Source organism: Fistularia commersonii, chromosome 14 (genome assembly GCF_037954325.1).
Source record: "Fistularia commersonii isolate RoL2024-O1a breed Wild chromosome 14, RoL_Fcom_v1.0, whole genome shotgun sequence".
In the NCBI taxonomy this organism is placed as follows: Eukaryota; Metazoa; Chordata; class Actinopteri; order Syngnathiformes; family Fistulariidae; genus Fistularia; species Fistularia commersonii.
The window spans coordinates 8,268,790-8,296,579 of record NC_141297.1 but is presented as its reverse complement, the minus strand read 5'-3'; the positions used below and the strand labels follow the sequence as shown (position 1 = coordinate 8,296,579).

The 27,790-nt window shown below is 41.8% G+C and overlaps 3 protein-coding genes across 5 annotated transcripts in view; all 3 read left to right on the top strand.

Moving 5' to 3' along the window:
* Positions 1 to 95: 95 nt before the first annotated feature.
* Positions 96 to 10,679, top strand: hnf4a (hepatocyte nuclear factor 4, alpha). Its single transcript, XM_086159781.1, has 10 exons — positions 96 to 517; positions 1,847 to 2,021; positions 2,347 to 2,441; positions 3,333 to 3,439; positions 4,306 to 4,461; positions 4,888 to 4,975; positions 5,496 to 5,648; positions 6,340 to 6,576; positions 7,411 to 7,533; positions 8,858 to 10,679. Exons 1-10 carry the CDS (start codon positions 430 to 432, stop codon positions 8,998 to 9,000), a joined length of 1,365 nt encoding a protein of 454 aa, XP_086015907.1. The 5' UTR covers positions 96 to 429; the 3' UTR covers positions 9,001 to 10,679.
* A 1,448-nt stretch (positions 10,680 to 12,127) lies between these two features.
* On the top strand, positions 12,128 to 17,213 carry ttpal (tocopherol (alpha) transfer protein-like). Its single transcript, XM_086159380.1, has 6 exons — positions 12,128 to 12,381; positions 12,524 to 12,750; positions 12,933 to 13,176; positions 13,630 to 13,823; positions 13,990 to 14,100; positions 15,210 to 17,213. The coding sequence occupies exons 2-6, from the start codon at positions 12,541 to 12,543 to the stop codon at positions 15,486 to 15,488; spliced, it is 1,038 nt and encodes a 345-aa protein (XP_086015506.1). The 5' UTR covers positions 12,128 to 12,381; positions 12,524 to 12,540; the 3' UTR covers positions 15,489 to 17,213.
* Positions 17,214 to 22,770: 5,557 nt separating this feature from the next.
* pkig (protein kinase (cAMP-dependent, catalytic) inhibitor gamma) overlaps positions 22,771 to 27,790 on the top strand; it is a 30,824-nt gene continuing 25,804 nt past the window's right edge. The window contains exons 1-2 of one of the 3 annotated variants that reach the window (XM_086159845.1): positions 22,771 to 23,000; positions 23,126 to 23,249. The gene's annotated coding sequence lies outside the window, so the exon portion shown is untranslated. Of the gene's footprint in view, positions 23,250 to 26,422; positions 27,560 to 27,790 lie in introns of those variants that run through there. The other 2 variants (XM_086159844.1, XM_086159850.1) reach the window with 2 other exon arrangements.

The following is a 27,790-nucleotide window of genomic DNA, read 5'->3' as shown; positions in this document are numbered from 1 at the left end:
TTCGGAGAAAAAAAAAAAAAAGCGATTCACCAGTCAAGAGGCTGGTTAACCATCAACCAGGTAACACTCCACCTCTCCTCCGGTTAGCGGCACGAGGGGGAGCGGGAGAAGGAGGCGACCAGTTCTCCGGGGGCCTCCTTTCTGACGCCGCTGCCTCCCCATCACGATCAACCCCCCGGGGCCGGGGAGCGAGGTGGAGATAGGATTAAAACAAAAAAAAAAAAAAAAGAAAAGAAAAGGAGGGAGCGTGAGGAGGAGGAGGAGGAGGGGGGGGGGGGTTACCGGAGGTGTGAGAAGGAAGGAGAAAGAGGAGGAGGGTGGTGGTGTTGGTGGTGGTGGCGGTGGGGGGGCACATTCGCCTTCTTGGACAAGTCTTGTTGCCGCTCTATCAGGTAGCTGAGAGTTTGTTTGCCCAGCACGCCTGCAGACATGGACATGGCCGACTATAGCGAGGCTCTGGACCCGGCCTACACCACGCTGGAGTTCGAGAACATGCATGTGCTCGCCATGGGCACGGGTGAGTCGTCCGCGCGCGGCTGAACTTTGAAACTTATTTTTATTTATTTTTATTTTTTAAAGTTTTAAAGTTGTCGCGCGAGATCGTACCTCCGTCCGTGGGGTTTTTTTTCCCCGAGTTTTATCCGTTTTATTTTTCGTCGCCGCCGTGGTGGTACCGGCTTATTCGTTGGGGCGGGAGGGAGGTGAAGTTGTCGTTACGAAGCGTCTGTTCCCACGCGCATTTTTAGGAAAGGAAAAAGAAAAAAAAAAAAGTGAGAAAGAGAGAAGATGTTTGCAAGTCTCCCGTGACGTCTGGCTTTTTCCCAGAGAGAGTAAAAGAGAAAGCTGAAAAGAGATCCTAAACTTTCAACCACCTCATCTTTTTTTTTTTCCATCACTTTACTAGAATGATGATGATGATGAGTCAGACCCGGGTCTTCACACTCCGGGGTCTTGACCCTCGACTTTATAAAAAAAAAAAAAAAATCTGGAGTTTTAACTCCCTCTGTAGTTCGTCCCGTGTCATAACAGTTTAAACCTTCGCTGTAAAACGTCAACGTGGAAGTGAACTCTTTGTCCTCATGTGTTATTTAACTCCCGCTCTCATTAGCGCCCCATAAAAAGCACACATTTTGGCAGAAATGCAACTCCGATATGTGTTTTTTTTTTTTTTTTTTTTTTTTTTTTTTTGCATACTGTCTGCTTTTATTATTTTAACCGTCTGTTTGGTCTGCTCACACTGTCACCTCACAATACCAGTTGAGGAATATGTTTCAAAAGTCCTGCATCATTGAGGTTCCCATGAAAATGACTGCATTATCATCTAACTTTAAACTGCATATTCAGTATAGTCGACTTATTAGGTTAAAAATGATCTACTCAATCGAATTTTTACAAGGTTTTTGTTAATTCTGTTAACATCCCACGCACCTTAAGAAGAAAACCTGGATAGTCGTCATTAGCAAAAGTGTAAAACGAAATAAAAAAGGTTCTAAGAATGTGCAACAGGCCCCTTGAAATTGGCCAATAAATCGCTTAAAAATGCCATGTGTGTGTGTGTGTGTCATTTGATTTTATTACAACATACATCCAGACACATCCCTTTGAATCAACCTTAACCTTAAAGCGTCTCAGTCATTGTTCTTCCTCAGAGGTGATCAACTCTGCATCACTTTTGGTGTGTTTTGGGTGTGTGTGAGTTACTCAGCGCCGCTCGTTCACACCTTCCTCGCTCACAGGTTTTCCTGGTTGCATCCCAGGTTTGATTCTATCACCCTGGTTTTAAAGATGTGGAAAAAACAAAAATGAATCATCTCTCACTCTCTGTCTCTCTCGATCTCCGTGTTAGACTCCTCGCCGGCTGAGAGCGCCAACATGAGCGGCGGCGGCCACCTGGCGGCCGGCAGCTTGTGTGCCATCTGCGGGGACCGAGCCACCGGCAAACACTACGGGGCGTCCAGCTGCGACGGCTGCAAGGGCTTCTTCAGACGCAGCGTCCGTAAAAACCACATGTACTCGTGCAGGTCAGGTCTGATTGGGGCCTAGTGGTGTGTGTGTGTGTGTGTTCATTCAGTCGGAATACAGCAGTCAGACGGTTTATTAAATCTAAAGAAATTAAACCCCTTTTTCTTATTGGAATCTTTCATTCTGTTGGTGCGAACTTGTGAAATACATGTTATAAAACACTTTTTAGGATCTGCATGTGAGCAGGTTGCAGAAATCTAGCAATCTTTCAAGCCGCAGACGAAAGTTAAAGATCTCTCATAGCATTTTTCTTCAACCGTCTGATTTTAAGAGAGTTGTTGAAGGTGCGAAAGCGCTAATCGACTTCTTGCGCCGACCGTCCAGGTTCAACAGACAGTGTATCGTGGACAAAGACAAGCGGAACCAGTGCCGATACTGCCGGCTGAAGAAATGCTTCCGGGCCGGCATGAAAAAAGAAGGTAAGTTTGTCCGCCCCCCCCTTTCAGACGAACCCCCGGTGTCTGGGGATCTGTCCGCGATGCACCCACATCCCTCGGCTTGGCATGTCGCAACCGGCGGTGGAGTAGTGCCGAGTTAATGATCATGCACGCGTCTCGGACCGGCTTATGCTGAGCAAACATTTCCGAGCAGTAATAGCCATATACTGATAAACATGACAACCTTGGGAGCCTTATTTTTCTTTTTAATGACTCAGCACTCAACCTTTGTGTTTCAATGATTTGAGGGGGGAATCTGTCTTTTTCACTTTTTTTTTTTTTTTTTTTTTTTGTTGCAGGAAACTTGTTTTTTCTTCGATTTACGTCGTGGTGTTTCGGGCCGATGTTTCCCCCCCTGTTAATCGGATTTTATTTCGATTTAATTAAGAGAACTATGTTAACATTGATCAATGGACATATATCAATTTTGTAACTTTCCTCCCTATTTTCTTTAAATTTTGAAATAATTTTGCCAGTTTGACATTTTCTCTTTATGTCGTGCTGCTTTTCAAAGAATTTTCTGTTTTCATTTTCAGTTTTTGAACCATTTTGAACCAATGACTGCATCACTTTCAGAAAAAAAAAAAGATGAAAGTTCTTTCAATGCTTTTTTTGAATTGTTTTCTTGTCAGCTAAATTCCAGTGGAAAAATACAAAATTGAAATCTTTCCATTTTTCTCTAAAATGGATGGATAATTATTTCACGATTTTCGGACTTTTTTCACCGAGAATCGTACAGCGGCCCCTCGTGACCTGTTGGTCACTATCTCATCGAGACAGAAATTTTCCTGCTATATTTATGGTTGTTCCGATCAACGGTATCAAACGACTCGGCTCGGCTCTGACGGAGAACCGTAAATGTTTGTGTTTCAGCCGTGCAGAACGAACGGGACAGAATCAGCACGAGGAGGTCCAGCTACGAAGACAGCAGTTTACCCTCCATCAACGCACTCATCCAGGCGGATGTCCTGTCCAGACAGGTATGCCCAACTTTCCAAGTAATCTCTTAAAATTAGTTTCTCGATCGTTCAAATCAGTGGTTCCCCAAACTACGGTCCGGGGGCCGGATTCGGCCCGCCTCCACAGTTTCCTCGGCCCCTGAACGATATCAGAGATGCATTATGATTTTATAATCAAAATTCAAATAATATTCCAAATCTAATCATAATGAAATCTAAAATCCATTCTACAACCACACTGGTAGTGAAATGTGTTGTGCTGGTAGGTGTTGGTATCAGTTCGGTTTCATAGCTTGCTTGCTTTCTGGTTTTCACAGTGAATTTGATATAAAATAGCTGCAAACAGTTGTGTCTACAAGAAAGTTAATGTTCCTTGTTTTTTTTTTTCTGTGAAAAACTTGAAAGGGGTTATTTTGTTATTATTTATTTCATAAATGGTGTTATTTATTTCATTAATAACGTTATTATTTATTTTCTGATTTTTTTTTTTCCTGTCAACATCCCAGAAAGGGTACATTTTTGATTATGTGTGGCTTTCTGGAAAAAAAAATATAAAAAAATATAAATAAAATATAAATATAAATATGAATAAAAAAAAAAAGAAAAAAAAATATATACATATATATATATATATATAATATGAAATAAAATAATGTTTTTGTTTAGACACCTCTGCGATCGTCACACTTTTTGTTACAAACTGGCCCCCCTGCCGTCACAGAAGGGAAAAGGTATTTGGGCCTCGCAGGACCCCTGATTTAAATTGTTTTTAAAAGAGTAGACAGGGACAGGGATCTACCAGACAGGTATCTATGAAAATGATAGTTGTCCAACTGACTCAGCAACCTGTACGGAGGCCCTCAGCTGTCCAATGTTGCCCCGTGCAGATCACCTCCCCGGCTCCCATACTTAACGGCGACATACGGACAAAAAAGATCGCCGCCATCACCGACGTATGCGAGTCGATGAGGCAGCAGCTGCTGGTGCTGGTGGAGTGGGCCAAGTACATCCCAGCCTTCTGCGACCTGCCTCTGGACGACCAGGTAAGGACCACGCAGCGGATAAGGCCGTCAGGTCACTCATCAACCGACCTACCGCTCTGACGTTCTCAAGCTTCATCCCCGCGGGGATTTGTCACGCTTTGTGTTTATCCTTACCGAAACAAAATTTACGGCCGCTGCAACAACTGTAATCTCAAACGCTTCAACCAGAGCGGTTAATGTATTTTAATCCTGAGTTAGAATATGATGAGTTGGTCCCAAAGTTGTATTCCTCCCCCTCGAAAAAAGGTATAGAATCATTAACAGTCATCACCGGAGCCTGGTAACTGATTTGCTGATGTATCATGAGCAAAGCCAATGTCTTCTGTCAATTTTTCACTCACGCGTTTGGCTGATGCTTCGGGCAGGCAGGACAGATGTACGTGAAATCTTTTGAAATACGTTTTTTTGTATAATTTTGTGACTCAGGTGGCACTACTGCGGGCACATGCCGGAGAACACCTGCTGCTCGGTGCTGCCAAAAGGTCCATGCTGTACAAAGACGTCCTCTTATTAGGTAAAACTGACACTGGAAAGCCTGATAACATTTCCAAAATCTGTTTAGAAAAAGCATTTTTTCCATTTTTTTGTGAAGAAAATAGTCTTTGTATTTGCAAACATTGTATCACAACATCTGGACACGCCCTTTTCCAATTTTCTGTTTCAGTCAGGTTGTTTAGACACTGTACAAATCAGTCTCCCTCACATAATGAGAACATTAATTCCACTCTTTGACCTTCTTCAAAAATTGTGGGTTATTTGTCATTCATTTACAACTACATTTTTTTTGGCAGATTTTAAGGCCATTGTTTTTGTTGTAGTTGTCATTTCAATCCATTTTTTTGTTGGTTTCTTAACTTCAACAATTTCTTGCTGAATTTTTGCGAATCTCCCTTCTGATTCGGAGGTGCAACTCCTTTGAGATGAAGACGGTCATTTTAAACATAATCCTATTTCGACACTTTATCTAAAAATTAATAGTAGAACACATGGTTTCGATTTTTCTTAAAATCTTAAAATCTTATCTTTATCGGCAGGAAATGACCACATCATCCCCAGAAACTGCCCGGAGCTGGAAGTGGGCCGAGTGGCCGTGAGGATCCTGGACGAGCTGGTCCTTCCCTTCCAGGAGCTCCAGATAGACGACAATGAATACGCTTGTTTGAAAGCCATAGTTTTCTTTGACCCAGGTACTTTGGACGACTTCTTCTGCCGAGACCGGATCTGCATGTTTATGCAGAACGTCTGAATATCTACTGACACAAGTCGGAGACTGAAACTCAAAAATAAGTCACGTTTTTCACTAAAAAGAACATGGCAATCAGAGTATTTCAAAACTCTGGTCATTAATACTTTCCCCAACATTACAACCATCTGTACGTGCACTGTAATAATCTGACTACTGACAATGACCTAAATAAGGTAATATTTCCATTGAATTTAGTTATATTTGTCAGAAAGTGATCTCCAATCTTAATCTCTGAGCAAACAGTGACAATGTCACCAAACATTTTGCGATAAAAGTTATTTCAGAAGACAGTTAATTGGCCGTGTATATTTTAAAACAACTTTTTTTTGTCACGCTCTGATAAGATCAAAATTAGTTTTTCTAACCAGCATGACTTCATTACCTGCTGATTTAAAAAGGGCAATTGGAGAAACCGTGGAGTTTGAACATCAAACTGAGAAAAAGCCTGGAAAATTACATTTTTATCAAAATGTCACTCTCATTTAGCCGTTATTTTTTTCCTCATGATCGTTTCCTTAAAATTGTATATCATCGATTTCATATCGTATAAGCGTGGGTAAGGGTAAAAATGTGTTTTTTTGCAGCGTTTGGAAGCTCGGTCAGTAAACGTGGCTACCTTTATTTACCCGTAGACGCGAAAGGTTTGAGTGACCCGGGGAAGATCAAGCGGATGCGGTATCAGGTCCAGGTCAGCCTGGAGGATTACATAAACGACCGGCAGTACGACTCCCGGGGACGTTTCGGGGAGCTGCTCCTATTGCTGCCGACGCTACAGAGCATCACCTGGCAGATGATTGAACAAATCCAGTTCGTCAAGCTGTTCGGGATGGCAAAGATCGACAACCTGCTACAAGAGATGCTCCTGGGAGGTGAGGCCTCTCATGCCGAGTAAACATCTTTTTATCGTATGCTCGCATATATTAAAAATCATGAAACTGTAATATTACAACCCCTGGTGTGTTTGAATTTTGAAAATTGAGATAAACAGTTTATGACTGTCGGCTCTAGATTTTATTTTGATTTTTCTCGCTCAAATAATATTTGCTAATGTATTAGATATTCAAATTTTGTCCTCAGTGTGTCTCTGTTTCACTTTGTAAACCTTCTGTGGACAAACGAGTCAAAGTCAGCAAGAAATTTCTAAAAGTAAAAAGTGAGAAATTACCTAAAAATGACAGGAAATAACCTTGAAATTCCAAACAAAAAGACTAAAAATGAGAAAGTAGCTTTTCCAAAAAGATTTAAAAAAAAAAACTAAAAAAAAAAAACGGAAACTCTGGACAATTAGCAGAAAATATAATTTTAACAAGCAAGAAATGACCTAAAAACAAAAGAATGGAGTAATTAATTTTTTTATTTTCTTAAATGTCAACAAAAGAACAACAATATCATTATTTGTTTTACTGGTCATTTTAACATCAATGATTATGTGTCCCTTTTATTCATAAGACTCTTGAAAGTATCCTGGGTGCCTTTAACAAATTTTTTAATACACGGACGTTACACTCTCACGTGGCGTGTTTGTCCCAACCAAAGAGGAAGTTATAATACACATATTATTTCAACATTTTCCCGAAAGCGATCTCTGAACTTAGAGGTTCTGAATTAATCCTTTATTGGCTTTAGACAGGAGAGCAGTCAGATGCTGCAGTTATTAATGACTGACCTATTGCGTATGTTTTTATTCATTTTAATCTTCTCAGGGTCTGCCAATGAGGCTCCACATGCCCCACACTCTCTCCACCCTCACCTGGTGCAAGAACACCTGAGCAGCAATGTCATCGTGGCCAGCAGCATGCCCACGCCCATCCACAATGGTCAAATCTGTAAGTGCACAAAAACCACTGCCAATAATAATAACAATAATAAATAACACATAAAAACATAAACATGATTGTTTGTATAAAACTGGTTGACTTGCCCCTTTTTCCATTCAAAATTTCATCTCGATTTTGTTTTCCTTGTAGAGTTCTTGCGTTAAAATAAGATGAGATTCTTTTTGTACAACAAAATTCTGTTTGACACCAGTCCTTTTTCACAGCAACAAGCATGTTGTACGTACAAAGTATAAGTAAATCATAAAGTAAAATTTTGATATTCCACTAAGCAGCAGCAAAGCTACTATTATTTTTTCAGGTCTTGTTTTGCACATCATAATGGAATTTCTCAACTCATTGTCTGGATTTAGAAATATATTTGAAAAAAAATAGATAAGAACAAAATATTATGCTGATGTGTTTTTCCACACACACTGAGATAATTAACATTCAATTTTTTATTAAAGGATGAGTGATTATTACTTCCTTATACACAGAATTAATGAGAATGAATGAGAATGAGAACAACTTTATTTATCCCGAAGGAAATTGTTGTGCCAGAGTTTCATGCAAATCATAACAGTAATGGATAATAGTAGGAAGGAGGAAGAATGAGAAATACAATGAAATATAAATTGTCTTAAGTGTTTTAAGGTCTTAACTACAAAGATTTGAAGATTACATGGAAAATGAATCCTGACAGTCTGGGGAACTTTTAAATTTGACGTGTCGACATGTAGGCTGCTGGGAAATAATAAGAAACTATCGTGAAATGTTTTACTCTTGCCATCAACAGATAGTAAAAAACGTACACTTTGATTAAAGAGTTACACAGCAAGCAGCCACTTGTGACAAACATTATTTTAGTTGGGCGGTGGGGTTAGTTAGTGTGTGTGTGTGTGTGTGTGTGTGTGTGTGTGTGTGTGTGCGTGCGCACGTGCATGTGCATGCACCGCAGTTCGATGGGGCCGCTCCTGATCATTAATCTTAGTGGGGGAACATGAATTCTATTTTAATTAAGACAATTTTCTCAGGCAGCTCCGTGTGCAGCTGGTAGCTAGAAAGACCAACAGGCTTGGAAGAATAATCCTTTAAATTCTTGATGGAAACTAATCTGGCTTACTTTGTCAAAGAGAACTTGTGTTATTCTTTCTTAACATGTTTAATGCTCTAAGAAATTTCACAAAAGTGCTTGTTCTTTATCTGAAACTGTGCTGCCGCGGCCGAGATATGTTATACCACCGAATGGTAAATATGCCTGTGCTGCAATTCCTCAATCTAATTCTCTTATGTTTCTTTACGTTTTTTTTTTTTCTCCTTTTTCACTTTTCAGCCACTCCTGAAACCCCAATACCGTCTCCGCCTGCGGCCTCCAGCTCCGAACATTATAAAATGGCCCCGGGTGTCATTGCCACCGTGCCCAAGCAGCCCACCTCCATCCCTCAGCCCACCATTACAAAGCAAGAGGCCATGTAACACCCGCAGACCTAATTTCTTCAGGTGTTTTTGTTTTTGTCTTAAACCAGGGTGTTCATGTGTAACTTTATACATTATCAGCATAAAAGCTGACGGTAACAGTAAAGTAGCTGCATCGCCTATGTGGTGCTACACACTTTCTCCCTGACAGTTTTTTTTTTTTTTTAAACCTTCTGGATGTTGATGCAGCTGCGGTTCAGTGCAAGGTGCGGCAATCGGTTGAATATTTTTGGTGTCGAATTGCCTTTTTTTTTTTTATTTTGGCACAGGTTTTGAGCAAATCTAGCTGCTTTTACCCTCCAGGGTACTAGCAAAGCATCCACCCGGGCCTTGTCTCAAAGACTCCTCAGTTGGGATTACAATGAGAAATTAAGAAAACTAAAGTGCATCATTTTAGCAATCTTAATTACCTGCTATTAAGATGGTATGTGACGCCATGTCCAAAACCTGAATCTTGTGAGGTTGTGCCTTGGTTAGTCGACGATAATGTAACTGTAAGTTAGCTTTGGAAATCATAAGTTAGCTCACTTGGTTACTTACCTAGCTAGCTTGGCTCAGTTAGCTTGCCAGGTTAACTGTGCTGCGTGGATCTGCTCGTGCACTAGCCACGCGCAGCTAGTATCTTGGGTGTTATCGCATGAAAATTAAATAGTGTGACTCGTTTCATGAGAAACAACCCAGAGCCAAATGTCATCAAGGTGTTCGGAAACCATTTTTGACAAAATAACCTCCTCCCAGGGCTGCCTGCCGCTAATTAGCAGTTGGCTACTAGCGATGCTAAAAGATTTCCATTCCTCAACCTCATGCTGATATTCCCTTGAGAAATAGAGGAAGGTGGTGAGAATTTTTACTTTTTCTTGTTCAAGTTGTTTTGTACATTTCAGCGACTTAAAAACACCCTCAAAACCACGAGTTGGACTCAGCCAGTATATTTATCCTTTGGCCCAACTCTAATTCAGTTAAATCTAAGCCTTGTAAAAAGATTTCAACAACAGTTAAAAACAAACAAACCTATATCCAGCCTGTTATCTCAGGCTATCTCAGACGGACAATAAGACAAAAAGATATTGTTGTATATATAGTTTATTTTGGTTAAAGTCATCTCCTTCAACTTGGCCTCAGTGTGTTTAGTAAGGCTAATGTCAGACATGGTCATCATGACAGTATTTTACAATTGTTACAACAGGCCTTACATCATACATCATATTAAGTGTTGCACGGTTATTTTTGTTTTGTTTCTTTTGTTTGTTTAATGTTCATCGGTGATAAAAGGGTGTTAACTCCCGGGCAGCCATGATTCTGTTTTACAAATGTATGTCAAAACAAACATTAGAATCCTTCTAACTAATTAATCTCATTTGAATTTCCTGTGTGACAACTTCAAAAGTAACTATATTATGTTGTAGAAATTGCTATTTCCATTAGTCATGTAACAGATTCTAAGTCAACAAAATTTGGTGGTTAGCTGTTGCCCCCTTTTGTTAAAGCCCCACACAGAGACACACTGAGGAAGTTTCCCAATAACATACTTTTTTTTTTAAGTGTATATATTTTGTTTAGTACTTTGTCTGGTGAAATAAAACTGTGCCTTGTAACCTGTACTGCCTGAAAAAACAGGCAATGTTTCGCCTTACAATGTGAAGATGAACTAATAAATCAAGGTCTATTTTTACATTGCATTTTCTGCGGCTTGTATTTATATGGTAACAAAAATTAAAGGCTGTCTTTGATCGACAATTTTAAAAATTAATAAAGAAAAAACGGACTGGCCAGGACAAGGAACTGTTACAATCATGTTACAATTAATGATTTTTTAATCAAAATACTTTTTTGAACACAATTTACCCTTTACTTGATGGTATTTATGGGAAAATAATATTATGGAAATGTTACAAGTGGCCAAAATATAATCAATCTTCCTGTCATTGTAAGTCCCTTCAAGAAGTCTCACCTTTAGCCTCCGATGATTTGCCTGAGAAAAATTTTGATTTTTTTTTTTTGTCACATGGTGACCAAATACTTCCTCCCGTTACTACTGGTTTGCACTTCATTGTTGGGTAAAAAAAAAAAAAATCCCATTCAATATTAAAAAAAACGACAAAAAAAACTTTAAATTTAACTAATAAAATCACCTAACAGCTTATCAAAACATATTTTTGATTTATTAGCTTGTTCCTTGATAAAATATAGCCACATGGCAGGATGAGGCGCTTGCTGCATCTTAGAATAAAACATCAAATAGAAAACTTTCCTGAGTAGTTAATTAACTAGTTACTTCTGTTTTAACCCTAGTACACTTTCCAAATCTAATAAGGCCTGTTAGATAAACTTGACTCCTAAAGACAAATGGCTCAAAGGTGGCAGTGCAGCTTATTAACTGATGCGATTTGTTGCTTCAGGCTGATAACAAGCCATAAACCCATTAATGACAGAATTGGGGGGCCAAATAAAAATGGCACTATATGTTTGTTTTCTATGATGCACAAACGTGCTTTGCCATAAAAACCAAAAGAAAAGGTCAGCCGTACAGCTAATACACCTGCCCCAATCTTTACAAAATACTCACCTCGATATTCGATGCATTCTTTTTGACTGAAAAACACATCTTGTCAAATTTAGACATCCCTTGTTCTGCAAAAGCAGGTAAACACAACACAGGCTAACTCTGCCATCTACTGCATTCATGTGTTATCAACTGCACTCGCTTCCAAAGAATAGGCTTAGACGGCTAAACCTCTGCAAATAATTGTTAAAAAAATAACCTTACAAATAAGAAACAGAGCTGTTAATCAATGAAACACCAATTGAATCAATTAAAACATAACGAAGAATCCATGATTTTTAAACGAAACAAAAATATATACGTCCATGTATTATCTATCCGAATAAGCAAGCTGGAAGTAGTATTCGACTCTAAGATGCGTTCATGTCCATAACAAACACAATGGAAATAAAAGTGATTCTGTAAAAAATGACGTCTTCTCAACGAATTTATTCATTGCGAAAATATTCGTAAATTTTATTTAGAAAAAAAAAACATTCGCGGCTCTGACGCGTTGTTTTCTTGTCACATGACATACAATAACCAATGACAGAGTGTCTATTCTCTAACCCGGAAATAAGGGGATTTTCGTGACAAGTCGGTGGTGTCGAGACACGGGTTTCGTGTCGTTGCCATAACGCCCCCCCCCAAAAAATCAAGTGTCCTTCGGTGCGAACAAGACTAGCTTGCGTCTGTCGTAGGATGTTATCGTTTTACGTATTTCCCTGGTTTTATTCAGTCATATTTCCGGCTTTCCTTTCGGCGCATCGGTTCCTGTCAGGGTCATGTTACATTAGCCGCTCAGCCCGCGTCCCCAGAGGCTCAGAGTAAAATCTCAGGTACCACGGAGGTGTTTTATCTCCCCTGCCTCGTCGAATTCACTCGAAGTTTATCTAAATAAGTGTTGAAATAACGATGTCTGCCGTTGCCAGTGTGCGTTACTAACTGCGTTTTCTTTGTCACCGTCTTAAAAAAAAACAGCTCCACCAAGCCAGTCCATGGCCGACCGGCATGAGTCCGTGGATCTCGGCTCCCCCACGGCGAACCCGCCGGCAGCAGCTGGACACAGCTGGTTCCCTGGACCTCCACCGCCCCTTTACACCTGCACTCTGACCCCCGATCTGGTGGCCAAGGCCCGGGAGGAGCTCCAGGAGAAGCCCGAGTGGCGTCTCCGAGATGTGCAGGCTTTAAGGGACATGATTCTGAAGGTTTGACTTTGTGCTACTTTGTCTGAAAAATGTTTAAAAGAAACAAACAAGAAGATAGAAAGACAGGGGATCGAAATCCAGATTCAGTGCGTACGGTTACGTGGGTCATTATACCAAAATGGACAAGCTTCAGCTTTTTAAAAGGTTAGATGGGTGATCTGGTCCTCCGCTTGACCCCGCAGGAGCAGCCCAACCTCAGGACAAGGCTGGATGACGCTTTCCTTCTGCGCTTCCTGCGGGCCAGGAAGTTCGACTACGATCGTGCCCTGCAGCTGCTCCTCAACTACCACGCGGGTCGGAAGGCCTGGCCCGAGGTGTTCCAGGACCTGAAGCCGTCCACCGTGAAGCACGTCCTGGATCTGGGGTTCCTCACCGTCCTCCCCCAGCCGGATCCCAGCGGAAGATACATCCTTTGTCTTCGGCCAGGTCGGCGTCTATTTATATATTCAGTATTTTTGGTTCTGAATTATTGTCCTTTCAAAATATCGGCAACTCTTAGCAGCTTTATCTGATGCTCGGTACTTCATCCCTTCAGTTTGTTTATTCTTTTTTTCTCAATTCATGGGTATCTGCTGTCGTTGGATTTATCTAATCAGGTTCAAAGTCAATGGCAAAATTTAGTCAGTGAAAAACAAAAGGGAAATTTCAAACATCTTAAAATCAAGAAAGAAAGAAACTTTGCATAAATGACCATGTGTTAAAACTATTTATATGTGTATATGAATACGATGCGTATTTTCCCATGCTGCCCTTGTCCTGTTCATCAGGGTTTACTGTAAATGTCTAAGGCTCAATTGCATGACTAACAGCGAGCTCCCGATCGGTCCTTTGGGACCTGTCTGCCTTTTTGACGCCTGTTGTCTCAATGCCCTTTGGCAGGAAAATGGAAGCCAAATGATTATCCGTTTGTTGACAATGTGAGGGCGATCTACCTGACCTTGGAGAAACTGATCCAGCCGGAGGAGACGCAGGTGAACGGCATCGTTATATTAGCCGACTACACCGGAGTGGGAATGTCGCAAGCGTCCAACCCGGGCCCCTTCCTCGCCAAGAAAGTGGTCAGCATCCTCCAGGTAAGAAATCTCCACGGTTTTTAAATTTCCACCGACCGCTTCGATAAAACAAGCAAAGCATGGCGAACTGTTTTTGTGAGGAGCGTCATTTTGGCGGCGGGGCGTGAAACCAAGCCACGTGTCACGTTTGAAGGCTGTGAGAATGGTTTCCCTTCTGATTTCGCAGGACGGCTTCCCGATCCGGATCAAGGCTGTCAACATCATTAACGAACCGCGGATTTTCAAAGGCATCTTTGCTATAATTAAACCCTTCTTGAAGGAGAAGATGGCCGAGAGGGTAACTATTATCCTTGAATCATCTCCCGACTTGTTTCGGTACTCGCTTTTATCTGCGGCCTGCATTCTAAAATAGTTGTCCTCCATCAACGCAAGGACTAAGAGTCGCTTTTTTCATTGAAACAAACCGGCAAAATCCCCTTATTCTTGAATCACGGCAGTAGTCTGTGGTAGTTAAAGGGTTTTTCCAGGAGTTTTGAAATCACGGCCGTTACTACGCTATGACTTAATCAAATACCGTCCACTCCCGGAGTTGCATTGTAAATTTCTAAAATTTTATTTTGATTTAATTTTGTAAATTATCATATTGAAAATGTTTATCAGTTAATTGTCTGGTAAAACTCCTGTTATGTTTTGTTTTGAAGATTCCCTGCTCGCTTAATCATTTTTTTTTCTAATTCGCTTAGCACCTTTTCCCTGTCGATTGGCTTCGAAATCGAATGACCGAATTGCCAATCAGTCCACTTTTAATCAATTTTAAAAATTATAAAGCATTATGACTTGAAAAAAATTGAGACAACATCAATTTCAAATATCAACTTCAAAAATCAAGAACTCAATTGGGAAAAAATGTGAAAGCAATACAGTTTGAGAGATAAGCCCCATAAAACAAGGGAAAAAAATGTAAATAATCATACTTATATATTTTTTAATTTCAAATTAGTGATTCCGAGTCAGATTTATTATCTTGAGACTTTAGTGAATGATTCATACCTGCATGTTGCTTACGGGAAACCTTCACAAGCATTTTAAGAAAAGGGGAATTTAGTAATTCTACAAATATTTAACAAATAGATGCTCGATTAATTTATATTGTGGCTCAAAATGTGATTTGTCTTATGTAATCTGATAGTTAACAAAAGAGGGAGTTGAATTACACAACTGTCTCACGTTGTTAATCGTCTCAGCAATATTTTCATAGACAAATAACAAACTGAGTTGTGTCAGCTTCAGCATCCAGAGATTTCACTCATTTTGGACTGACGGCTTTTATTCCTATTAATCATTTAAACACTAAAAATAGAAGGCACGTTTAAAAATACCGTCCTTTCAAAATTTCCATTTGACGCCGACAACGGTGACATTGTTTCCCTGTGTCTGGCGCTCCAGTACATCCTCCACGGCTCCGACCTGCGCTCCCTGCACCGGAACATCCCCCGCTCGGTCCTGCCGGAGGAGTACGGCGGCACGGCTCGCCAGCTGGACGTGCGCGCCTGGTCCAGACTCCTGCTGGACTCCGAGGAGGAGTTCATAGTGGAGTTCTGCCAGCCCGATCCACTAGAGGGCGCTGTTTCCCCAGACTCCATGCTGTTCGATGGGGAGCGGGCCGGCGGGCAGGACGACGACACCTTCCGGGGGCTGCGCTCTCAGCTTTATTACTGCTACTGATGCCCGGCTCCTGGCAAGGACGCGCTCTCCCGACTGACAGCCGCCCGCCATTATTACACACGACTTCTTTTATTCACTAAGTAGCATCCCCCATCCTCAGCCTGGCACTCCCGTCACCGTCCCCGGACCTCCGCCTCTGCCACCAGAGATTTGTGACATGAGCCGTGTCAGAATCCTCATTAGTGATGCATGTTTACTCATTACCAGCGGCATCTGGGGAATTTATTTCTGGTATTCAATGCCCCCGCCCGAACCCCAGAGATGGGGAATTCAACGGTCACGTCAGTTCGTGTCGTAAACGGCCTCCACCGCTCCGGCTGTGCCCTCACATCACCTCTCCGCCCCACCACGCCATAATCCAGTTCAAGGGCTGGTTTTGTCGGGATCAGAGGGGCAAGGGGACAGAAATCACAAGTCGCATTTTTAGTTTTATCTAAATCTAGCCAGGGTCAGGGATCGGCAGCCGTGTCCTCGTCCAAAGGGGTGATCAGATGTCGATCCATGTGTTTTGAGTTTTCGTTTTGCTTTTTGGGTCGACATACAGGTGTTTTGGAGCAAATCAACCCCCCAAAATCTTTGTAGGATAAATCAATTTTTATGAATTAGCTTAAAATTGAGGCACTTGTTGAAGTGGTAATCGTTTATCAAATAGATGAAACTGCTGAAGAACCTCCTAACAACCATCTGCTCCGGACGTCATCTGTACTGTCTGTTGGATGTCACTTAGATCTCAAGAGAGACATCTGATAAATAACACGTCACCTGGACATGTCAGCCATGACAGTCAAATCCAAAAGCTATATTCAAAATCAACCAAACGTCAACATTAAACAAGTCAGAAAAATCCCTGTGGACGTTCAAATCTGGAGGTTAGGAGGATGTTATGTATTTTGGTTGGCTAACAACAAAACATCCCGGTGTCGATGTCGGCCATTATCAGGATCAAAATCAAACATTGGACATCAGACATCCCGACACAACATCCGAACAACTTGGAGTCCGGCCGGAAATGTTGATTCGACAAACTGATCAGACGTTTTACCATCGGCGAGGCCCTAAACTCTGGGACCCCAAAACTGCAGGACAGATGTTCGGCATCAAATTCGTTGCCTTAAACTGCTTTTGATCAGATTTACCGAGGGACGGGGCGAGGTGCTGTAATGAAGCGAAACCAAGTCTGGTCCTTAGGAGAGCGGAATTGCCTGGACTGAATTTAATTTACCTGTCGATGTTGTCGGTGAAGGTGGAAGCTCTCCCAACACATCAGGGCCTTTGTTTGGATGAAGCTTTAGTCTCTTGTAGCCTCATTTGTCTGAGAGGATTATATATTTTTTTCCCAACTTCTGTTAATCTGCCTTGTGTTTTTTTTTTTTTAAACCTTTTTTGACCTGTTTCCCTGTGTCTCATCACGCAGTCTTAACACGAGGACGATACTGATCACAAAAGTCACATGGGGGGAGTTGCGCCGCGGCAGAATGTTCTTATTTCGTGGGAATCTGGTTTGCCAAATATTTTTACACAGTGACGTGCAGAACTGTGCAATAATGTCCTGCTGTGTAGCAGCCCCGAGCTAACGCAAATAGCTTCTCCTGTCTTTTTTATATTTTTATTTAAAGCATGTCTGTTACTATAAGCTGTGTCCTGTGGCAGAATTTTACTGGTTGGTAGTAAAAAAAAAGAAAAAAAAACAGCTAACTAACAAACAGTAAAGTCAAATTCATCTGCGTTCTTGGTTCGTTTGTCCTGCGGATGCTGTAGATTTTCTTCCCGGTATCGTAAATATTATAAAAACAAAAATGCAACTGAGGGGAGAAGAGTCACTTGCTTGATCGGGCCTCCTCCTCTCCTTCCTCTTCCTCCTCCTCTCAACTCTCTTGTCAGATTGACAGTTTCTGGTTTTCAAGCCCTTACTCTTGAGCCAACTGAGGATGCGAGTCAAAATATAGAAACCAATGCGGCATTGCTACAGAGAAACATAGAAAATTACATTTTTAGGTAAAATTCAGATTATTTCTGCATATTTTCCGGCTGAAAACCACCTTGAAAGATAAAGCTTATAGTAGCCATTTCTAGTTTCTTAAAAAGACAATCACAAAAAAAAAAGATTTTTTTTATTTTCTAGAGAAAATTTGACACTATCAAATTCAGTAGCCACAAGAGGTCTGTGATATAATTGAGTTTGTCCAAGGTCAAGCTAGATTTGGACCGACAGGCTGGCTAACGTGCTTGTTTTATTTCAGTTTAAAAAAAACAAAACACAAAAACCTGTATGCCTGATGGTGTGTAGAGGTATTGCGGATTGAAGAGAATGCAGTCAAGTGACACCACATAATGAACGAACAAACTCAGAACTATCTCTGTAAATCATAAGAAAATATTTGTTTCATAAATGCGGAACTTCATCCTTCCAGTCTGGATTAAAATAGATCCGCCATGTGGGCCCTCCTGGTTTGGTATTGGACCGTTGCCACGGGAACGCTCAAATGGAAAAATAAGGGTTTGTGGAGTTTCTTTTCACAAGAGTGTATTCTATCCCGGCAGCTGCCAGAGAGTGCAGGTCTGCTGTTGCCATGACATCTAATGTTTAAAAAAAAACCAAAGGTAGCTTAAAGGGTTCCTCCGCCGCTTTTCCACAAACGACCCGAGTTTGTCTCTCCAGCCTCGCGCCGTAAAACCAGCTCTAGATGGGGGGAAGAAGCCCTGAAGATGTCACACCGATAGGATCTAGTTTACTCAGCTGCAGCTTATCTTGACATTTCAACAGACGGCCTTGTGTTTTTTTTTTTTTTTTTGAGGTTTGGGAAGAAGCAGTCCTCCAGAGGAAATGGGCTCTGAGTCCACTTTGTGCCACTTCTCTCACTGCGGCATCTCAAGTTTCCCCCCCGAAAAGCATCTGGTTCTCTGAAATGTGACGACCTTGAAATCTTAAAAAAAAAAAACCAGAGGGTCTTTTAAGAAAAGTTATTACTGTTTGTGTACATTCTTTTGAGAAAATTCCATAAAACCTCAGAGGGGGGAGAAAGAAATAGCTGTTGGATGATGAAAACCAGTTATCACTGCAAACACAGATGGTGGCTAGAAATTATTAGCATGTTTTAATAACCTGAACCATACTGTTCTTTCTGTATTTCTTACAGTTTAGTGCCACTTAAATGAATGCTTTTTCAATATATGCATTTATCCTCTTGGATAAGGAGCCAAAATATGAGTTTGAAGGTGCCTGGATTCAGAAACACCTACAGTAATGAAAGGAAAATATTGTTGATCTCCTTTTTTTGGTGGGGAGTTTTTTTTTTTTCAAAGAAAATGAACTTTTAATTGAATGTGACTAATATAACAGTGTATGTGAATCAGAAGTGTCCCTGATCTGAGCCCCCAGTATATTGGTGAATAATATACAGAGACCCAGGGAATATATCACATTCCTTGTAAATATCGACTAATCTCAAGCCAATTTCAGATCAATTCTTGCTTATTTTCATTGTTACCTACAAATTAAATGCCCCTCGCCCTCAAAAATTTCACCTTTCACGCAAAAATTGTCCCTCGCCACATCCTTTGGGGTCTCACTGTATCATGGATTTACAACTTTTTTTTAAATCTAATTTTTCAAGGTTAATGCAGTATAAATATATTTTTATATATTCATTATTTCAATTATTTTTATGGTAAATTAAGCTTTTTGTAGGGTGGCAACTAACCAGGGCATGGTGTTCTATCCTGGGCTCTGATTCGCTCAGTATTTGTAGCATCATCCTCTGCATCTTGCCTTTTCCATTTCACATTTTGCGATTGCCATTCATATCGTTACTCTGCTGCGTCGTGTTTGTGCGAATTATCCGTGAAAGTTTTTAGTTTAGCTATGACACCCAAATATTTTATACCTTCTAAGTTATCTGGTGCTCAAGCGGAAGATGTTGTGGAAAATGTGCAACTTCTTGACATGTTAAAGAAAGGGAGAAGCTTTAGGAAGTATTAATAAGAATATGGGAAAGGTATATATATTATATATAGTGTCTGTATATGAATTACACAGGTGCAGTTTGCATTGGCTTAAGGGGCATAAGGAGTGCCCCTTTTGGCCACAGCGAGACCTGCATACTGTTGTAGAACAAATCTATTTTGTTTCATCTCACAATGAGTTTTATCCTGGGCAAAATAGAAAGATTTACAATCAGATCTATTTCAAACTGATAAGAAAGCTTGATCATTTATCCCTGAATAGGGTTTTTGAGACAAGTGCAAGAAAATCACAAGAAAATTAATACTGTAAGATAAATATCATCAGAAATATTCTAAAGACTACTTTGTGCCATTGTTAAATGTATTTTTTTTTCCTCCACCCAGATAAAGCTTGTGTTTTATACAAATGTATAGAAAGAGGACATGACGTTAGTTGGAGAGAGAGGGGAGGACAACTTGATCCTCTGTCAGTAAAATTTTTGTCAAAATACTTTGAGCCAGAAACTTGCTTTCATTCTGATCAAAGTCCAGGTAAAAAAAAAAAAAAAAAAAAGACAGACAATACAGTTTGTAGTTTCTATTAAATTTCTGATCTGCAAACCTCATCCTGCTCCTCCACCTCTCCATTAATTCCAGTCAGGTAGTTTCTGTGTAGGCTTATTAGGATTATTATCATCACAGAGAGATGAAACATAGTCTCAGGTAATGATCATCATCATCATTCTTGGAAACTGTCAAGCTCATAAGAACACGGACAAGGAGAGGCGGCGGGAAATGTCTGGGTCGGAGCAGATGCAGCTGAAGGATTAGAGGCGGGAGGTCTGACAAGCTGATTAATGGCTCTGAAATAAAAAATCAGATTGAGTTGATTGGTGGTTATTAGCTGGGAGAATTATAGCCTCTTTTATTCGTTGGTTTGCAAATGACAAGTTGATTTTCCCTGTGACGTGATTGGAAATGAATTAATGTGTTTTCCTTTTGCATTCTGACCTCCTGCGAGTGAAGGGCATCCCTCAGGATGGGGCTGGGGGTATTTTAAACAACGCAAGACAACATGACATCAGATAATTCAAAATAACATTATCTATACATGCATCAGTAGGTCTGCAGGTTGGGTTTTCTTCCACTTTATAATAAGCAGTTGTGAAACGCCAAAGGTTGATCCAATAGCCTATCATCTTTTGAAAATATATGTGTAAACAGGATGCCTTTGAGATTTCAGTTTGCTTAAATCTGCAAATGTACTTTCTCCTCTTCAAATGTTATTATTTGTAGATTATTGAAAATAACCTGCTAATTGTTCGTGTTTGTTTGTTTGTTAATATATTTTTATTGAGTGACTTAATCTACTCTTGGCCATTTTCTCATAATTTCCTCAGTGAAATATATTTGAACAAAATGGTGTTTGTTTATATGGTTATACATTAAAGGGAAGCGTTGAAATACTTGTCATTATTACAATTTTTTTTAAGTTGCCTGGCAGGTTTATAGCGCAGTTTAACCCTGTTAGCTTAGAATGCCAAACAAAGGGCGTATGATGACCTGTATGCTCGGCTGGACACTAAGGAGGGAGAGAAGGATCTACACAGGTTGGCGAAACCGAGAGATAAAGATGGAAAGGATGTACAACAGGTCCGGTTGATCAAGGATAGAGAGGGAAATGTATTGACAGATGCTTGAAGAGTGATGGGAAGATCACTTTGAAAGAGTACTTTGAAGAGCTGATGAATGTGGAAAATGAAAGAGAGGCAAGGGTGGAAGAGGTGACTATTGTAGACCACAAAGTAGCAGAGATTAGTAAAAGGGAAGTGAGGAGGGTATTGAAGAGGATGAAGATTGGAAAGACTGTAGGTCCTGATGATATACCTGTGGAGGTGTGCAAGTGTCTAGGAGAGGCAGGGGTAGAGTCTCTGATGAGATTATTCAAAAGGATCTTAGAGAGTGAAGAGTTGCCTGAAGAATGGAGACAAAGTGTGATGGTGCAATTATTTCAGAATAAAGGGGATGTGCAGAATTGTGGAAACTATAGAGGGATAAAGTTGATGAGCCATACAATGAAGTTTTGGGAAAGAGTAGTGGAAAGCAGACTGAGAGCAGAAGTCAGCATTTGTGAGCTGCAGTATGTTTTCATGCCTAGAAAGAGTTCTACAGATGCAGTATTTGCTTTGAGAATGCTGATAGAGAGGTACAGAGAAGGCCAGAGGGAGCTACATTGTGCTTTTGTAGACCTAGAAAAAGCATATGACAGGGTGCCAAGAGAGGAACTCTGGTTTTGTAAGCGGAAGTCTGAAGTGGCAGAGAAGTATGTTACACTGGTGCGGGACATGTATGCTAGCTGTGAGAGTGGTGCAGTGTGCTGTAGGGGTAACAGAGAAGTTCAAGGTGGAGGTGGATCAGGGATCCGTTCTGAGCCCCTTCTTGCTTGCAGTGGTGACGGACAGGCTGACAGATGAGGTTAGACAGGAATCCCCATGGACCATAATGTTTGCAGATGACATTGTGATCTGTAGTGAGAGCAGAAAACAGGTCAGAGAAGCCAGATTGAGCTGGTTTGGTCATGCACAGGGGAGGGATAGTGAATATATTGGTAGACGGATGCTGGAATTGGAGCTGCCAGGCAGGAGGTCTCAAGGAAGACCAAAGAGAAGATTTATGGATGTAGTGACAGAGGATATAAAGGTAGTTGGTGTGAGAGAGGAAGATACAGAGAATAGGGTTAGATGGAAAAGGTTGATTTGCTGTGGCGACCCCTGAAGGGAGAAAATAAGACACTTCGAATGCTAAACCAGCGTTAGATGACAGTGCCTGGAAAAAGACAAATTCTCGAGTTTTAAATAGAATTTTGAACAGATAGTCTGATAGCTGGGCCCATCTGTCTCTTCACTTTGGACAGGACGAAGGGATGCTAATCACTTCGATCCAAAGGATGCTAAGCTAACTAGCACTACTACCGCTTAGCTTCGTTTGCAACACCACATACACCATTTTCCCGCCCGCAGAAAGCGTAAGCAAGTTCCCAAACTAAACCACTGAGTGTTTTAACTAAAACTGGTTTAACTCGGGTTTGCCAAAAACTCGGGTGTAGGTTTTGGAAGGTCAGCCGTGTGTTGAACCGCCATCACTTGGACCAGATAGGATCAATATCGGGCGAATCATATGGGCGCACTTCCGTTACGTACAAATGGTTTCACCCAATCACGGATCGACCCATTTAGTTTAAACACATCTGGGGCTTCCCCCTGAGAGAAAATCCCAGCCAACCCTTTTCTTATAGCGTGTATCAAAAAATAAAAAATAAATTAAAAAAAAGAAAAAACAAGAAGTGACATAAAAAAGGAAGAAAAAAGTGGAAGCAACAACCCGGATGTCTCACTTGTATGCTAACATCCCGGCAGTGCGGAGCGGAGTGGGAGCCTCCACAGGCGCGCGCTCATTGGCTCAAACCCGCCTAACTCCATTTTGGAAAAAAAAAAAAAAAAAAAGAAAAAAAACATCTGTTTGAAGCCGAAGACACGGGGAATAGTCTCTCTTCGCTCCCGGAGAAACACCGTGAGGGTTTTATTTTTAAAAGAAATTACAGTTTTAAACACACACACACCTGTTCGCTGGTGTGTCACCCCCCCTTTCCCACCCCTCCTTCTCTCCCCGCCCGCCTGTCTTCCTTCCTGCACCAGCCTCCTCCGGTTCCGACCCGGTGCTGCGTTCAATTTCTGTCCGAGTGCCAGGAAACTTAAGCGGGGATCCATGGTGGCGATTCTCCCTTGTAACAAGTGGATACGAGGAGGCGACCGCGTCAAGGTTAGTTTCTCCCTCTTTTCCACCGATGTGACACACACACACACACACGTACGTCGATAAACCTTCTATTGTGTGTGTATTTCCACGCGAAAATGAGTTAATAAAAAAAATAACAAAGGTCGCCGTGTTACTGTCGTAACGGCGCGGCGGGCGCTTTGTCACGAAGCGAGGCTTTCTATTTTGTTTATTTATTTAATATTTGGGAAGGCATTTTCTTCTCTCGACTAGACAATGCGACCCCCCCACCCCCCAACACACACACACACACACACACACACACACACACATACACACACAACCGTTACCCCCCCCTTCCCCGTTAGCATAGTATTACATGACGGTTGCTAATGTTATTCCACATTCTGTAACGGCCATTGTGCTCGCCGCCGTGCGTGCGTGTATGCGTGTGTGTTGAATGTGCACTTGAAGAGACTGGCATGCACGTCCTTCCCACACATGCACGCACACGCATGCATGCATACAGACGAGCTGCTGCTGCTGCTGCTGCGTCCACTGTCTGTTTCCTTTAAGGGTCTCCCACAAAAACCTCTCCAGATTTGTTGTGCTTTATTTTCCCCCATGAGTGAATAAGCAGAGGGGGTTTCTCTCAATGGCCAAGCTGCTGAGTGAAGAAAGACTCTGTTTTCTGGATGGTCTGGTGGTAGAATGGAAGCTGTGGGTGCGGGTGTAGGGGGGGTGCCTTGGCTGGGACCCCCCACTTTGCTGGAGTGTTGCTGGGCAAGTGCCAGTGTTACTGGGCACTGGCACTGGTGAAGATAAACAGTGTCCTCACTCCTCCCCCGTCCTCTCCTGTCGTGGTTTTCGTCACTGTGGACGGGAACCTAAACACAGATCGGTTCCACGATATTCCAGACGTGGGCCCGAAAAAAACAGGCTGACAGTTGTTAAAAACATTGACGTGTCTTTACCACTGTTGATGGGCACGGCTTTAAAAACAGGGTGGAAATGTCTGCTGTCTGCGGTGATCTGACATTTCACAGCTGGGATTGGGGGGGACTGTTGCACAGCAGTGGGGCTGTGACGATCAATCGATCAGCTGTCGACTTTTGGATTCAAGGTTGATTATTTGCTGATACGATCCGTTTTGTTTACTTCTCTCTGCCAGCACATTGAATATATTTCGGGGCTGTGGGCATGTTCAGGATCTCCTGGAGGCGTTTGGGAAACCACCCAATGACCACGTTCACCAATTCCCACCAATCGACTAATTGATGACCAGAGAAGATAATCCAAGCAGTAATCCGTAATGAAATGAATTGATGATTGCAGCCGATGTTTCATTCATTCTCGACGGAAAAGCCTCCCTCCGGTCCTGGCTTCAGTTTTCTCTACTGTTGCATTATCTAGAAAATAACCAGTATGACTAATTGATTATTGAGTCAAAGAGGCTGATAGGCAATCGCTGTTCATCAAATGTAAGCATATTTACAAAATAATTGACAGCAATTAAACCTTGCACAACATGATGCCTTTAAAAAAAAAAAGCGCTGAATACTTTAAGCGCTAGACTAGGGTTTTTGATGGATTTATAGAAACACATCGAAACTAAACAACAAATTGCAGGTGTTGAGGAGAGTGAGTTGTGTAAGTGATGTGCGGTGCTCTTTAAAAGAACACCTAGTGGCTTTTATTACTGCTCTGACCTTTAAAATCACACTGAATACATGGCAGTGGAGGCAGACTGTGCATCCGTGAATCATGGCTGCGTGTATTAGAAGAATTTTAAATCGGCATGACTGCAAAATTGGACTCAAATAATGCAAAAACAATAAGCATCCAAGCTGATTATTGGCCATTAGGGATAATAGCCCATCTCTAATTGTTATTTATTAATGAAAACTAGCAGATTATAAAAATCAAAATAAAAAAAATTATCTGAGTCTGAAACCAAAAGATATTCATCTTACCACATGAATAAATTAAATACTTGCCCTTTAAGCTTGTGGAACATGCAGTATGTTCAATGTTGACTCGCTTATATAAAAATAGCCTTTCGATTATTTTATTTCCCGACTAATCCCCTTATTACTTCTGCTCGAATAATACAGCTGACAGGAATCATGTTAGTAAGTTCCTGTTTTTATTTATTTATTTTCGCCTGAAGCTCCAGCTGAATCTCTGGCTCTGTGTCCATCGTTCCTGGACAGAATGTTGTCGCAGCACATAATGATGTTTTTGCAGCGATGCCGGGATGTGCACCCCTCCCACCCCCATGAAATTACATTCCACAACGTTTAATGCAGTCTTGTCGGATGTGTCTATCTTAGGAAGGCCTTCCCGATGGGCCTCTCTCCTCTCTTTGCATCAGCAAACCAAACATGGTCTGTCTTCCTTCAATTTGTCTCGAGGGGGATGGTGTTGGTTGGAGAGCAGCCAGAACAGGCCAGTGATGCTGGAAAACTCCTGCTGTCAAAGAGACACATGGCCTGCTGACCTTGCCCAGAGCCTCTGCAGAAGGTCCCTTCCTTTTTCTTTCACTCGTGTTTTCCGAATCCAGACCAGGCGGATTGCTGGCTGTCTAGATTACTCACTGTGACTTACGATTGTCCACAGAGGCCTTTGTAGCATAGGTGTCGTCAGGTGCCGTAGCCATGACCCGTAGACGCTGCTCACCCCCCCTCCACTAAATGGAAGTAATATCCCATCCGCTGTGGCGTGCCAACAATAACATGATTACCTTGAGAACACTTGGACCCCCTTTATCCTGGTGGCTTGAGAGCCGGTATTAAGGGTGTCCAGCAGAGTTAGGATTCCTCCTGCGCGGTTGTCTGAGTCTCGTGTCTCGCCAATGCCTGGCCGGCGTTCTCGTGACCTCTCCGCAAAGGTCGGGTTGTTTCATGGTAATATTGGACAATGTCACTTTTCTTAAGATGATGAGAAGTGCAGTTCATTTACTGAAAAAAATGAGATAAATATAAAAGAAGCCAGAAACACGTTTTCAGTCTTAGAAATAGTGGTTCTAATGATAGCAGTGACGGGCACATGTAGCATTGTGTTCCTGATATTAGCCCCCCCAACCCGGATTAGGGGGGCTAAGGGGTTAAGGCTAATTGTTTTAAAGGACAGTGGCTTTCCAGTTAACCAGATCCGGTTGAAACGTTTAAAAAGTTTTCGCCATTTTTTTTTTTTTATATCACTTTGGCAAGTTTTTTTTTTTTTTTTTTTGATAGTTGTACGTTGAGTGACTGCAACCTCATTGCTACTTCTGCGTTCAAACTGAGTAAGCAGTTTACAGCATTGCTTTAAGTGTTTATTTGCTCCATAATTTCCACCTACACCTCCTTTAACATCCTGGTCACTATATCCACTGATATTAGTTACTGTATCCTTGTTCAATTTATCAGCAACAGCAAGCTGGAGTGTAAATGGCCGCTGGCTTCAATGCAGGGCTCAGCGGTGGTTATAACCATGTCATTGTATGGCCTAAAAATTTGACACACAGGCTTGACTTTCAAAGATTACAACTCAAACATCTCCATGTGAAGGGACACCAGTGCCAGAGGTGTAAATTTTCAAGTCATACTGATTTGAAGTCAGATCGCCCTGGCCTAATTTCTCTGGTCCTACCATGCACTAAATTTAACCTGCCATCAGTAAAAATGAAGACGCCATCTACCTGGGCAGGTCTTAATCTGCCCGGGCTTTCTGCCCGAGGGCCATCTATTTATGGGAGATGCTGCTTCCGCTCAAACCGACCCTCATGAACAGACTCCCCTCGCCGTTTTGCATCCTCTACTGAACTTTATTTCGCACCACCGTCCTTCAGTCCGATTGCAGGCAGATTCAAGGCTTTTCTGCCGGCGAGGATGAGACATTCCCTGCCCCCTTACAGAAATAAACAGGATCCTGTCCTTTGAACGTTTTCAGGTACCTTCCGCATTTGTTGGGAAGGGGGCTGGGGAGGTATCTTAGTTGGGCTGCCTGCCCAGAAAGCCCAGACTTACCGTGTCGGAGATAACAGGCATCGGGAGACAAGAGTCCTGTCGTCCGCGACAATGACTAAGGGTTGTGATAGGATGTGAACGCACCGCCCAGGCTCTATTTTTATCCCCCCCTCTGTGTAATCATGGGTTTAATGGGTACATATTTTGTGGACAAGGATTTGCTGGTTCACCAGTGTTGATCTCTAACCACATTCTTTGCCCCGTGCACCAAGGACTTAAGCTCTTCTGTTTTTAGCTCCCTGACTTCCCCCATGAGGAGAACTCCATCACCCAGGCCTAAAATGTCTCATGTGACATTCTGAGAGAGCTCTCCGATGCAGCAGGCCTCGGCCGGAGCCTTGGCTGGTGAGAAATAGATTCTTTTTTTTTTTTCCCCACTTGTAGTCAAACGTTGTACTGGAAATCTGGAAATGACTTGTCACACCAGAAGGGAGGGGAGTCTCCAGGAACCTCACAATCAAATTAGTTTGTGATTCCTCGCACCAAAATTTGATTAAAGTCGTATCTATCCGCATGGAATGCCTGTTTGTTTTTCCTCCCGCTTCTTGCGTCTTTAAGAGCGGTGTCTTGTAATGA